The 16,490-nt window shown below is 28.0% G+C and overlaps 1 protein-coding gene across 2 annotated transcripts in view; it reads left to right on the forward strand.

Moving 5' to 3' along the window:
- The window catches only part of LOC112691265 (locomotion-related protein Hikaru genki), a 170,126-nt gene extending 153,706 nt beyond the window's left edge, over positions 1-16,420 (forward strand). For both annotated transcript variants that reach the window (XM_025565423.1, XM_025565424.1), the window contains 2 exons: positions 13,736-13,915; positions 15,683-16,420. In XM_025565423.1, coding sequence (XP_025421208.1) covers positions 13,736-13,915; positions 15,683-15,891 — 389 coding nt within the window. In that variant the 3' untranslated portion in view covers positions 15,892-16,420. The remainder of the gene's footprint in view (positions 1-13,735; positions 13,916-15,682) is intronic.
- The last annotated feature ends 70 nt before the right edge of the window (positions 16,421-16,490 follow it).

Raw genomic sequence — 16,490 nt, forward strand, 5'->3', positions numbered from 1 at the left:
TATGTTTTTAATTGAATTGAAAATTTTAATTGAATTTTATTAAATTTTATTAAAACTATATGCTACCATACATAAACTAGGCATTTGTAAATCATTTAATGACTTATCGGCTAAATATTTTATTACCACGACGAACTAAAATAATAGTTTCAAATATAGTTAAAATAACAGATTAAAAACTAAAACTAAACGTAGTTCAAGGAATAAATAATTTCAGGGATTCCGTTTGTGAGACCGTTAATTTTATTACTTATGATAAATGTCATTGATTATTTTTCTATGACATTCGTATATAAAAAAGGCTGTTGAAATTAACAATTTGTATCTATTTTAATAATTCGTAAATGATTTTATCGTATATATAATATATTTTTTCTTAAGAGTGTTGATTTGTATAATAAATACTTTGATATCGTCTAAATGTACAAGATTATCAATACATTTTATTTAATAACCATTTTAAAATAAAAAAAAAACCTTCCTAATTTATTATATGCGTTAACTTGAAATTATACATTTTTGGTGTGTGATAAAATGTCAGAACCTTTTACTTGCTAGACCTCTACGATTATGACTATATTATTTATCTTTTATACCAGTGCTTCCTAAACTTTTTCGACTAACGGTGCCCTTTTTAATTCAAGGCTTTTTCGGGGCGCCCTTCCCCAAGTCATAACATGGCTAATCATACGGACAATTTTGGAACAGATATTATTTCATGACGGCGCGGCGCCCCTGTACAGACATTGTGGCGTACCAGGGCGCCACGGTGCACACTTTGAGAACCACTGCTTTACAAAACGATAGATAACTAAGCCTATGAAAACGGAATAAGAGATTTATAATGATTTAATTTCGAAAAATTTCGAAACTACATTCTTTATAAGTAAATATTAAGGAAAATTTGCCTACGAGATATTTTATTCATTCCCGCTAAAACGTGAAGAGGTTGAAATCAATTATTGCATTTTCGATCCTCTTTTAGATTCGCCACTGGCTTAATGGTTACTTATTTGTAATACCATTCATTCATCTAAAGAATTTTACCAAAGTATGATCACCTCGTCAATATCCAGTATCAGGGTATATAGATAATATCCGTCTAAGTATCTCATCAATCTTCAAATAAAAGTTTAATATTATTATAAACAAAGCGCGTACCTGTCAATCAGTGATGAATTCGGCTGTACGTACTGTAAATCTAATTATTGCATTATCATTTATGACTTAGTTTTTGTGTAGGCGCGGTGCCCGAACACGCCATCATGGTAATGATGTTATATTTTCCGCATGAGTAAAAAACTATTTAGCTCCAAGTCGATCATCATATTGAACATTATTCGACTCGTATGATACACCGACAAACGACGTTCGCATGTGCTATATATATATATTCTTCGACATAAAATGTATTAATGTTGATACAAGCACGCGATGCAGTAGGTACCACCGTCGTTTCATATTGCTGCGCAGTATTCCTTACTATATCTCAGCGGTGTGTACTGTTCAAATGCGCGTGCAATCGATTTCGTTTACATAATATTTTCTTAACCCTTCACGATTCAATATAATGTTGCACGCGTGCGACGAAAACTCCTAAATGCATGTTTTCATGGACGACCGGCAAAATGTGTCGAGTCAATAATCACAAAGTCGCGTTGTCGAATAAATTCGGTAAGTACATTAAGGAGGTTGAAAACTCCTTACGCACCGAAAGCACGGTGGCCTAAGTGCGGAAGACGACAATAATAGAGGGAAAAAGTGTAAAAATGTGTCGTTTTCAATCACGTTTACACAACGAGAGTAAAACGCGCACGCTGGTAACAGTACTTTAACTTTTCTGCAATTTGTAATGCATATATATATATATATATAGTATGACTGTATACTGTGTTTCCGTTTAGTTTGTAATGAAATACGGAATGGAAAATTGCTATGGAAAAATACATCATGCTCACCATCACTTTTCATTCCAAATACAAAACATATTTAAACCATTACAAATATAAAGTCCATTTTAGATGACTGAATAAAAAAAAAATATTTCCACTCCCGTATACACCCTTAATTACCAATGCAACTCTGATCATCATCTCTTTCTATCCTTTATCCTTTTTTCCTCATTATTTGCTCAATTTTGGTCCCTTGGACATCATATAACTAATACCAGCCCTTCCCTCAACTCTCCATTATGTCCTGTCTTATAATATATTATCTCCTTCACCCTTATTGCTGACCTTTTTATCTAAAATATAATGCGTAACTATCCTCCACCTCTACATTTCTTATAACCTTACAACTTTATCGACATTTTGTGATTTTTAATCATAATAAGCCACTTAAATTATATGTTTATAAGAAAAAAATAAAAAAATATTATTATTTCAGATTTTCGAGACTTCCATTTTCAATAATTTATTATACACGTATTATAACTACGATCTATGTACAAAATAACTATATGCGGTTCTAATCAAACAAAATATTTTTGTTTACTGTATCAGGGACACCTAGAGCTGAATAACAGTTTCCATTCCTTCCCTGCCCACTGAAAATATGTTCCTTGTGCAACAATAATGCTCAGCGGAGGTATTTTCTACTCACAGTACACAGTAACCGCTAGACGTAGCTGTGGCTATGAGCCACCTCGTATAGTCGTCGTAATCCTACAACAAGCCGAATGCCATTGTTGCTCAAATAGATGTGGGACACGAAAACAGTGATCAAGTTAGTGGTGGTGGAAGGTAGGCCGGAGTAAGGATACGGGTTGAGGATAGGGATTGACACTGAGAAAACGGGGTATGAAAGTGAAAGGAGGGGAGAAAGTGAAGGTCAGAGAGGCAGGCAAACAAAGTGAGATAAGAACAGAGTAATATATTTCATTAATCAAATTTTAAGGGCACATGAAATATAAATCGCGTTGCAGCAGAACCCGCGACACACAGACCGTACTCTCCGACTCTCTCCCATCACCACTTCTCCGTCCTTTATATTTCGTCTTCGTCGTTGTCTTTTACCCCAAAAATATTAATGGAATTTGTCAATTCCGAAGCTTCGTATACACCACACCCCGCGTAATTAATTGTTACACTTGACGATTCTGCTGCTAGAGCTTCGATGATGCCTGTTCTACCGAAAACAATAGTCTACCTACTCTGCGATGCGATCACTGACAAACAGTTTTTTTTTTTTTTTTTATCAATCTTTTTCATTCACTTAACCATCGTCTTGATTTTTTTTTCATCGAAAAATGTTGTTTTCTTAAAAATTAATTATGCGCAATATTCAATTGTGAAATAATATTATTATAAAATACATTTTGTAGTACATCCATTTGCAACAATATAATATAATTGATGAGATATTTTCTTAAGAACGCGTTAATCAAACACAATAGCAGGGATAAAATAACATGAAATATTGGCATGCAACAATAGTTATATATTTCCTTCTTAGTAAAAACTTACATGAATTAAGGAAAACATATAAAAATGTACTAAGGAAGAATATTTTTTAGCTTAAGAACAAATTCAATTAAATTACTGCGTATTTTTTACAGGATTAATTGTTGTCGTCTTAAAAAAAATTAAAGGCAGAAATGAATAACGCCATATTAATCCATTAAATATTTATTTAAAACAAAAAATTACGTCTTAAAATATTTTTTATCTTACTTAAACAACGACGGCTTGCTAAAAATGTGTAACGAAAAATTAATTTTAACAAAGATTGAAATAACACTATGAACAAAAAAAATTCTTAATTTTATAAAATTGTTTTCCACGTTGTTTCTTCATCTTATTATTAAAATAGGTTCTTCATTTTCGCGTATCTAGTGCTATTAGTATGGTTAGATAACTAATTACATGAATATTATTATCCTTTTATGAGAAATGTTAAGAGAAAGTTGCATAAAAATCTAAAATATAATTTCTCAAATGTTTGTACATAGTTACCGAAGCAGAATATTTTACAGCTCAAGAGGTAGATATTTTATCAGAATACATATTGTACATATTAATATGTATATTTTATATTTACGAGTACCTTTTGAAACTTAAACAACATATGCTTATGAACAAATTTTAAGTTTATTCACTTTTGAGTTGTAAAACACAAGTTCACAGTTATATAAATGAGACTTTCGGATATTATGCTAAACGCATGAAAACGAAATCACCATTATAAACAAGATGTAGAATATGAATGAAAAGTATGTATAAAATGAAATTCAAATGGTGCAACAGTGTAAAATTTCAAAAATATGAAAATTTAAATTAAAATTACTGTGTACAACGTGTGAACTTTCAAAACTTTTAAAACCATAAAATACTAGTAAAAAAAAAAAAAATGTTAAGTGCCCATAACTTATTTTTTATGAATTCATCATAAAAATATGTTGGATAATATTTTGTCATATATAATAATGCTGTAATATTATGAGTATATTATATGAGCCGTGTACCGAATGATAAATTCCCTTACGACTGTAATTAGATAAAAAAAAAATGTTACACATAAATCTTAAAAAAAAATACCGCATTAGTAGGTATATATTATTAAAGTTATTGTTATTATTATTTTTGTAAGTACATAATATAAAAATATGCGATAATATAATTTACGGAACGTGATTGTGGCTCGTTCTATATAATATTTATATTAATATTTTAATAACAGTTGCGAATCCTACTGACGTGCTCAGCATGCACCGCATTCTTCAAGAATAAAAACATAATTTTTTAAAATTCAAAAACTATTCTATCATCAATAATTTATTATGTAAATAAAAAAAATCATAATATTCCTACTACAAAAATGTAATTTATTTCTGTTATACTGATCTGTCGTAATATCTTAATAATATCTTTATCGTAAAATGTACGGACGATAGCTGCGTGCGCATGCCATGCAATGCTTGTTATCGCTGGGATGTACCGTTTATTCCGAGACCCATTTAACAAACAGCGCGGTACTAACCTTACTCCCAGAATAAACTCTGAATTGAATGTATTATAAGTGACTTAATTTTAAAGCCTTTTTCAAGAATAAAGTTTTGGAAAAAGCTGAATTTGAATATATGGGAAAATGGGAGTTTTTTCATAACTTAATTATGATTGAAAATCATAATAAAGTATTTCTTGATAATGAATTATTAAAATGTTTAGAACAGTAAAATGAAAAAATGTTTGATATTATATCCGGTTAAAAATTAGTTACATGTTTTATACAGTTCACTAGATTTTATAGATAAACCAATTTTCGGAATAATTAAATTCACGAGAGTAAATAAACTAGTCTCAGGATTAAAATAATATTATATTTAACCCTTAATTATTTAAGGGTTGAAATAATTTAACTATCTAAATTAATTGAAAATATTCCAAGTAAATCAGCATCAGAGGAAAAAACATTTTCCGCCCTAAAAAAATAATTAAAACATATTGTAGGTCTAATGAAGGTCGATATATACTATCTTCTCTCGGAATATTACTCATTGAAAAAAAAATGTATTACAAATTTTTCCTTGCATTTTACGATTAATTAACTGAAAATGTTCGTTAAAATATAAAGAAAAATTGATTTTGTTTTTATAAATATAAAAAAACTGTAAGTTAATCATTTTGACTAACTCTCAATTAAAATTATTAATGTATTGTATAAACTAAATACTATAGATTATTAAAAAAATGGTCTTATTTATAAATAAATAAATACAAATGTTTTTATTATTAAATACTATAAATAAAATAGAACTATAATAAATTATGATGATCATGCCTATACGAGTACTTCGGAAACACCATTTACCACTATTTAACAGTTTTTTAACAATTTAAAATTGATTTACGAAATTTTATCAGATATACTACGTTTAAAGTTATAATTCATTGTTTTTCATGTAACAGCCGTCTGGGGTATGTTTGAAATACTATTACAGAGACACCTTAGTAGATGAATTAATTATTGATATGATCGTGTCCCTATGAAAACCGCTGATATTTTATGAAATTATATATATAATATGAAATAATAATATAATATGGATAGACACTGCAGCGAGCTTCTCTACTGCAACGTTATATTTAAATATACAATGAAATTGTTCGTACGCATAAATCGTATAAATTCTGTACGAGTATGTGCTTTAGAGCACTGTGTAACGATAACAAGTTTAATTACGTCCAAACTGAACATAATAATATTTACCTTGCACATATGAGGGCGATTACAATTACTTTTAGAAAATAAATGTGCGTTTTTAAGATAATTATATCTTAAAATTTTATGATTGAATATTTTCGGACGGAAGTTTGATATTATGAATATTCGATTCGCAAGTATTATTATATTTGAAAGATCCCAGAAATCTTATTTTATCTACATTATATTTTAATATATTATACTCAAACACTGTTGTATATAATATATAAACTATATATGAACACTGAAAGAAGATTCACGAAAATATTTACATTTTTCTCGTACATTACAAAACATTTTTGTTATTCGCAAACTTTTAACAAAATTACTTTACTACGCATCCCGAACGTTCTAAGATATAATAATATTATTTTCGTAGAAACTTTATAGGTACAGCGTGTTATATCACATTCAATATAGTAAAATCGATTTATTTTGCATACCTACAGTTAAGTGAAGATTATTTTTTTCGAGCTTCACCTGTTGTGCGCTATACGAGTACATGTATCTAAATAGTTAACCATGATTATTTTAATATTTTATAATATTCCACCTTTTTATACTTATTTTGTAAAAAATTATGTTTCTAAATGAGAACCCTGAAAATATTCCGTCACGAAAAGACTACATTTTTTCTATCGTCAATGATTTTAATAAGAAACCTGAAGGAAAAAGTTATTTATGTTAATCCTGTACAGCTGAATTTATATTTTTTCACGCTTATACACTTCCATTATCCTGCTGTCCGACGGTCGGTTTTTTCCGAAATTTGCCATAGTGACTGATAAAATAGAATACCTAGTCATGAGACCAATAGATTTAGAAATTGGATGTTCATTTTGTGATTTCTAGGTGATGAAAAAAAATCAATAGTTACTTCATAAAATATGCTTTTTATTGACAAATAAATTATTATTGTATCATTAATGTTAGGAACAATCATGACAAACTCCTCAAAACGTTTCGAAACCAGTTATAGTATATAGTATAGTAGCAAATATAGTAGATACAGTATATAATATATACTATATTTTAAAAAGGGTTTGGTTTTAAAAACGTTTACATTTCATCATTACGAACGTAAAATTATCGTATTCATTTTATTCGAATAAACCTCACGTGAACACACGCTAGATGCCGGGAGTAGAACCGACTGAAGCACGTATCCCCCAAGGGTACTATTGACTGTGAATATTATTGTCATTTCATTCCTAAACGGGTGGGATATTCTTCTCATTTCGTTAATGGTGTGCTGCCATTCCCGCATTGCTAACCACATTCAATTGGTTTTACCGATCGTGTTTTAGACATAGAAATCCGTATAAGTGTACCAGAACACCGCGGGAAGTGTGACATAAAACCAGAATATCTCGAAAACAAATTAAGGTAATCGACCAACAAATATATACAAACGCACATCGTAACCGATATATTATTATTCAATTTTAGCTACACGGTGAATACCATAATATTATTGTGTGCAATATTTATAATAGCATATCCTTCCAATATTCATACGTTGACATGAAAAATAATATTATATAACCGAGTCGATTAAAAATGAAAACTGTATACCGTGAACATAAATATTTTGAAACACAATATATTCTATTTTATAGACTACAAAACAAGTAAAATGCTGTTCACAGTGTACATTAAATATTATTAGAAATTGAGTGTATGTATGTATTTATTTTTTATTCATTTTTTTTCCGGTCAACCCATACATATTGTAGCAAACTAACTTCAAAGGTTACTAAACACAATTTTATCAAGTGTTTAATTTTTTCTCTAGATCAATTTACTAATGTTTGTCATTTTATTTTTTTAAAATTAGTAATATTTCATAAAATAAATTAAAAACGACCGTTTGAATGCTTTTAAAAGACCATTTTTAACTCGATATATTTGAATGGAAAGTTAAATAACACGAATAACCTCTCAAAAATTACGATTGCGATTGGCGATAATAATCTAATTAGCAAAATAAACTTTGTTTCAACACTTCAATGACGCCATCGTTGACGGCAATGTGGACATCTAACGCTTTTAATACAATTATACAAAGGATCCGTCTCACAAACCTGAAATATAACGAGCATGGTATATAATATAATATACCCACTGTATACAAAATCCAATAATACTATATGCATGCATACATCGATATTCGAATGTCTGTTAGTACAAAAAATAAATTTAAAATGAAAAATAGTATATAAAAATATACATTACCATCGGTATGAAAACATCGTTTGATAGATTCTTAAAAAAAAAAAATTGCTTTCAAAACATTATGATTAAATTTAAAATACTACCTCTGTTACAATTTATATTATAGTATCGTAATATTTTAAGATTATTAATAAGCATATTATAAAAACTTAGATTTAATATTGGGGTCAAATAATTTTTTTTTTCTTCTTTCAATATTTCTTTTTCAGAATTTAATTTTGTTAATTTTCAATATAATTCCCGTGGTTAAAATAAAAATAATATATTAAGTAGCTTATATGAGTTTATTTGCGCGAATACCTGATTATATAATAAAACTGTGTGGTTTGCCAGGGATAGACTCGCAAACAAATATGCCAGAGAGGTAGTATTTGTTCTTCTATGTATATAAAATAAAATATGATAAACACGATATGGTGGACTGTATAAAAAATTAATGATATATTGTCAGACTTTTATGTTACTAAACAGACAAATAAAAAACTTAATAATAGTGTAAATAACTGAATAATACAATTAAAATATACCATAAATAGATAATAATTATATACAAGCTAAAAATATAATAAAAATTAACCAATTAGCATTGACCGACTGGGAACCAGTTATGTGGTAAAAAAAATGCAATGGTTAGTTGAGGCATCCAACCTGATGATGGCGAGTAACGGCTCCGTCAATCGTGACAACTCTAAACATGGACGTACCGAGTGATGGCAAATAACTATATGGTCGAAAGGCGCATAGTCAAAAAAGATGTACGTCACGTACATACGTTCACCAACGATGACGTAAGATATCAAAGCGACAAAAATAATAAAAACGCCCACGCGTATGGTAAAAAACGACGACGTGCGTTGTTAATAGATGATGAACAAACATAGTGTGTGGAACAATCACAAAAATAATAGTACGAAAACGCTAAAAAAACGAGGCGACCAAAAAGGCGAACGTAACATGGCGTGTGTACAAGTACAATGCGGGTACTATGAATTAGCCAGGAACAAGGATAAGAAACAGTTTTTATATAATCACGTGACGCCTCATCGGTGTCAGTATTTTGAGGTTAGCACATCTCAGAAGGATACAGTTTATGTTTCACTGATCAGATGGCATATCACAATACGTTTTTGAACAGAGTTCTTTGGTGATTTAGAAATTGTTAAAAAAATCGAGTTCGAGTTATTATTTATAAACTTACCAATGTTGTATTATAAGTATTATGTATTTATAATTTCAGAGATGCATTATAGAAATCTAAATAAATTTAACATTAATTTTAATTACTCGTATTCTCTATGAGTTAAAATTAGTCGGTCCATTGACAATTACGAAACTATAATGATGTATTTATTACGAACCACGCCAAGAACGCAGTGGCATCAAAATAAAATAACATATAATATATAATTATTAATGATACATTCTTCACATACATTCATATTTACCAAGTTCAGCTTAATTTATTAGTGAATAATTATTGTATAATTTTTTTTCTAAAACCTTACTGATAAATATATATTCATGTTTTAATAAATAATTGATACACAAGCGAGTGTGTATTACACATGATTGCCTTGTATGAATGCAAATGAATAAAGAGTAATATAATTAAATACAAATCCATGGTCAAAAAGTGTAATCATTAGTTTTCTATTCAACAATGACGATTAATTTCATTCCGAATATAACCGACAAAAGTTCTATTCAACTAAAAACAAGTAGAAAAAAAATGTAAAAAAACTCATCCTTATTCAACAGCATGGTAAAATTTATCTCATCATAAATATATGTAAGCGAATGAATATATATTTGTGGCTAAAATTAAGCCGATTTTTTTACGAATAAATAGACATAATTTGAAATTAGACAGAGAAGAAAAACACTTAGCTAGATATTTTTATTAAATTTTTTGTCAAATGCACTTCGAGTATAAATTCAGTAAGAGTATAATTAAAAGCATTACAATTTACATATTCTTCAAACATAATTTTAAAATATGTTAAAAAATTATTTTCACATTATTAAGCGAGAGCACAGTTAAATAACTATTGCGACATTAATGTCTTCAACAGGGCTGGGCAATTTAACAACTTTTTTTAACTCGTTAAGTTAAGTTATTTTAAAATAATAAAGTTAAGTTAAATTAAAAGTTACTTATATTTTTTTGGTTAACTCGTTAAATTAAAATTTAACTTTGAAAAAAAAAGTAACTTAACTTAGTTTAAAGTTAAAATTTTCTAATTTGCAAAAATAAAAAATTGCACTCATAATATTTATTTTTTTACTCTCAAGAAAATTACTGTGGAAATTTAAAATGATAAATAAAAGTATTAACTAGATATCAAAAAATCAAAAATCAAAAACTATATACTTTCATAGAAATATAATAAGCTAATAAAGTAATAAACTAATAACAATATATTATAAATTCTAACGAGATGTGAACAGAACACATGCTAGTTGAATAATGAAATTAAATTGGAAATTATACCACAGTTGTTTTGTGATTAATCCCCTATCGACACTCACTCTCGTGGTATTTACTATTTTCACAGAATATTCTTAGGATTTTCATGGGTGTATAGTGTTTATACAATAACAATGTTATAAAAATATAATGATAAAATATAACTCATATAATGACTATTAAAATTATTTTTCATATTATTTTCGTCTACAGGATATTCATATTAAAATAGTTAATTATAAATATACTAAAAACTTCATTTAATAATTTGCATTATTCTTTACATTAAAATTAACTTAAATTTAACACGTTTATATTAAAAAAAAGTAACTTATTAAGTTAAAAGTTAATTTTTAAAAAAATTAATGAATTAATTAACTTAATGATTTAACTCAATTTCAACTTTTAACTCGTTAACTCCCAGCCTTGGTCTTCAAAAACGGACATGCAGCTAGACCGATAATATTTCAATTCTAATTCTGAGATAAACAGAAATTTTTTTAAAGTCTGAACTGGTCTAAAAAGTTGATTAAAAACATTTATTATTTTGTAAAAAAAAATATTAATGGAATAGATCACATCATACATCTCGAACTCAATTCAATTGGTATGATACTTATTTAACCTTTATCAAAAACAATTTTATTCTGACTGATTTCGACTTGAATTATTTTTGAACTCCCAAAATCACATTATCGTTAGACTCATTGTCTAGTACAGTATTGTTTTTTATGCAGTAATATTAATATTTAAAAGTGTATATTATTTTAATTAAACTACAAAAATGATATACCTTATTATCAGTGCTGGAAATAGATAATACAAAATTTATCTAGATAAAAATAAAAGATAATTTCATTTTTATCTAGATAAAAAAAAAGATATTTTCAAAAAAATTTATTTTTTGTTCAATATTTCATATTTTTAATAATATCTATGAAGACACAATTATAATCATTATTATCAATAGATACCTAGAAGTTTAATGTTAATTATAGTAATGTTGTGTACCATTAAACAGTATTTATACATAATGTACAATATTTAGTTATAGTTAATATAGTTAATCCCTAAAATGTATAAAAAAAAAAAAAAAAGCAATTAAAATTACTCTCTACGTATCAGGATGAATTCAGAATACATAAGAAATTATTTTAAGTTAACAATATTGTTTTCCATAGAATCTTAATTTGATGATTTTCAATATTCCATACGAGAAAGTAATTACGACTTTACGGATTCCATGAGTGAAGTATTGACTATTCAGCATATGAGTTACATGTGTTAACTAAAATCAAATACTACTATATTTGGAACTTCCATGGAAAAATAAGAAATTAAGTTTAAAAATACCAAAAATATTTTCCCGACATTAAAATACAAATAAAATATCATACCAAGAAATAATAATTACTTATTAACAATACATGAATTATGATTATAAATACAAAATCTATATATATATAATAGAAAGTCTGGTTAATTACAGAATTTATAATTCAAGAACGGCTAATTAACTCCTAGCTGACAACTTTTTTTTTTTTTCATATCTTCTTTTGATTGTATCACTCCCGACACTAATCTCCTCCTTAAATTTCACTCCATTCTTGTTATCCATTCCATTATTAAATTCATTAATTTCTTAATTTTCTCAATTTGACTAGAAGTTAGTTTTCTTTTATGCAAGAGTATTATTATTTTCACTTAATTACTTTTCTATAATGTGTTAAACGAAGGCAAAATAAAAAAAAATTAAACTGTATCATCGGTACCTATAACAGCTACGTACCATTATTGTCTATACATTTCGCCGTCAGATTATTTTCTTAGATTTAACAAAAATAATTAAAGATTTAGAGAAATATGACGTTATAAGGAAATAATGTTTGTATAAAACTATTAAAATAAACGGAGTATTATTATCATAAATTCATAACCTTCTAAACTTTTACAAGTAGTATTTTAAGTTATTTAACGCAGGGTTATTCATAATTGATTTAGAAGGATAACATATAAAAAAAAAAATTATTATGTTTAATATGATATAATATGTTAATTATGAATATTAAAATATTGTATTATACATGCAGATGTACTAACCACAAAATAAATACCCTTTTCAAAGGCGATCAATAATTTAATAAGCTTGAGTATTATTTATTTAAATGATGATTTGGATCGTATTATTATCAATTTTTTTCAATATATTATTATTTATAAACTTTTCAAGTAAAATAAATACATATTTATCTTTTTAACAGGAAAAATTCAATTTTTTCCCATAAACGAGCTATTTAAAAATGTTTATACTTTTCTAACGAACTAAAAAGTTAAATTTGAACAAATTAAAATGATTTTATTTTGTTAATTTCATTTCAAGCTTAAATTTTTATTTTATTCTACAGAATTATAAAATATAGGAAAAAAATTAAAAAATTATTAAATTTTAAAATAAATGCTTTGTGATTGTAAAATATAATATAATCTCATACTGAACTCTTAACAAATATCTTAGAATTTTCACTATTTTTATTCAACATTCTTCATTAATTGTTCGACATTTCCTTATGTACATAGGTATTTGAAGTTTCATATACTACTAATTGCACTGAATATTTAATCCAATGGCAAAATTTAATTTATGTTAAAATTAAAATATTTTTTAAATATTCTGACGGAAAATGTTTTACTGCACTATTATTGCCGTATCGCGTATGTTTTGTGCCGTATTATTAATAACAATCTATGTATTGATTTATTTTTAAACCTTTTCTAATATCAGCTAACCAAGTTATTATTATTATTGTTTTTTCTCGCAATGTGTTCCAGAAATCTTGTGTCCACCTCCGATAGTGCCGCTTAACGGCCTCCTGATTGAGGACTCGGCGCCGGGACGGCATGTCGTCGGATCCGTCGTGCAGTTTTCTTGCGGCAAAAAACATCAGCTGATCGGCAAACCCAGCATGGTGTGCACCGAAAATGGCACTTGGTCACACTCCACTCCGTACTGTGAGCACGCATTTGCTTTTAAATTTGGTTAAAGATTTATTGTTTACATTTCATTTAATGTTGTAATATGCTTATCGCGCGTCTAGATTTATATATATATATATGTTTATATAAAATATACCTAAGATTTATTCCACCGCATGGAAAACGTTATTTAATGTACTCACACGCTGAAACGTACACACTCAAACGTATGCACTTAATATTATAAAATTACATAAATATATATATTTTTTTTTTCCATCACGGTTACGTGAATTATATCCTTCGTAATAAGATAAACATATGAATAAAAATAATATAAAACGTACGAATTTACAAACGAAATACTCGCGTAAACCGTCATAAGTACTACTCATTCAAAAAATAGACCACTTTCGAGTAATACTAATATTCTTCTTATACTTTATATATTATTTATAACAGCGGAATTCGAGTACAAATTACGAAAAATATTATATAGTTAGTCCGGCGGATTCGTATAAAAATCACTTATTAGGTTTCAGCGTTGGACGAATTCGTTTTCGATTAAACATATGTTTAGATATTTTTGCAATATTTTTATTTTTTATTCTTTGCACAATACCTTTTTTCCTTGTTACAAGTTTAATTATATATAAACATATATATTTTTTCATATTTTGCGAGATAAAATATATGCAGTGGACGTTTTTCTTTGTATGCAGTATTATATTATTCAGTAGACAGGTAATAAATTTTATATTCCTATACCCCGAGGTTGTATCTAAATATATTTGATGTTATAATATGTTTACAAGCTACATGAATGTAAACATCTAAATCACTGCGCGATAAAACGTATTAAAAATGTTGTGTATTATATCAGTCGTAAATGATTGGATACGGAAAATCGGATTTGTCAAATTTAGTATACCTGCTTAATCTGAATAAATATTCGAATCTATGAAATTTTTAAACGTATATTTCATATTTTTTGTTAAAGAAAACCAAATTACTTAAATGCATACTATAAATGTTGCAATTTATTTATCAGAATAGTATACGGGTTTTAAAGTAAAAAAAAGGATAATTTTAAGAATAACAGAATATTTGTATGTAAGAAACCTTGCTATCCAAATTTTTAGTTCAATAAATGTATAAATATATATATAAATATTTAATTGGTGACTCACAGTATTTGTGGACTGCTCACGTTCACACATACATATTATATTTATACGGTTTTTACTATGATAAGTCCTTTCATTACCTAAATGTATTCTTTGGGCTTTACATTTTGATATTAACTATTATACTATAGAACTGTTAACGATCAACTTTCAAATACACTAAGACGATATAAAACGTACTTAAACAATTAAACTTCAGACGGCGGTTGTATTTGGAGGTATAATAAACGAATTATAGCGTTCATGAAAAATTGTGATAAACGTTCAAACTTTTGTGCGTTCCGTAGAACCAATCGATTGTACTGGGCTTTTGTCGGAATTCGCCGGTACTTAAACTATTACATAAATCATTGATTCGTTATCGATTCGCCGTGGTGGTCGTGCACTTGTACGCTTATGTTTGGCGGTCAGAGCCAGTTAGAACATTTGTGAAGCCATTATCATTAGAAGAACCGATAATTATACACACGCGGGAACTCGATTGTAACGTTTAATAGTATTGTTTTTGTACCAACTATATAGTCAGCGTTTTCATTGTTAACATGAACATCGGTACAGCTATTTACTTAAATGAATCAGGTCCGAAAACTAACCTCGCTCGCGTTGTTTTTCGCAGGTAAAGCTAGGTGTGAGTATCCGGGAGAGCCATCCAACGGACGCATCATCCCGCTGAAGTTCTGGTACGCGCCGGGGGACAAGCTGAAGATCACATGCCTAGCCGGGTACGTGTTACCACTTCCACTTGAAGCCAGCCCACCCGTGTGCCTGGCCGACGGCACGTGGTCACACTCATTGCCCGAATGCATACAATACACGAACGTATGATCCGAAGAAGTCGCGGAGACGACAGAAAAATACGTTCCGTTTTCACGGCCATGATCAAATAACCATGTGCGCCTCGGTCTAGGGAACCGCGTTTTGCATGTTGAGTGTAATATACCGACGTCGAACCGGTTCCGTTCACAGACATATTTATATTTTAATTATTATTATTACTAATATTATTATCATCGTCCACGTCTACTATAACCCGTTTCTATTTTGTCCGTACAGTCGACATCCTTTTTAATACAGTTGATTTATTACTTTAACATTATTATTTTTCGAAGGCCGCGGTGATTGTGTTTAAATAGGCTTTGTAATATTTCGCCATTTTCGGTATTATGTATATTTTATTTCCTTATCCAACGTCAGTAAAATTAAACGGTTTAAATGGTTAGATTAGATATTTATAAACATGTGATATACTTACGCAATCCAACTTAAAGTGTCAAACAACGGTATACAAATATGGATGACTTTTGTTCGTAATTCAATTATAATATATCACACGATATTCATAAGATATATGATAATTAATATTGTTATTATTATTACTATTATTATTATTATTATTATTATTATTATTATTATTATTATTATTA

The sequence above is a fragment of the Sipha flava genome, unplaced genomic scaffold (assembly GCF_003268045.1).
Source record: "Sipha flava isolate LNK unplaced genomic scaffold, YSA_version1 587_pilon_pilon, whole genome shotgun sequence".
In the NCBI taxonomy this organism is placed as follows: domain Eukaryota; kingdom Metazoa; phylum Arthropoda; class Insecta; order Hemiptera; family Aphididae; genus Sipha; species Sipha flava.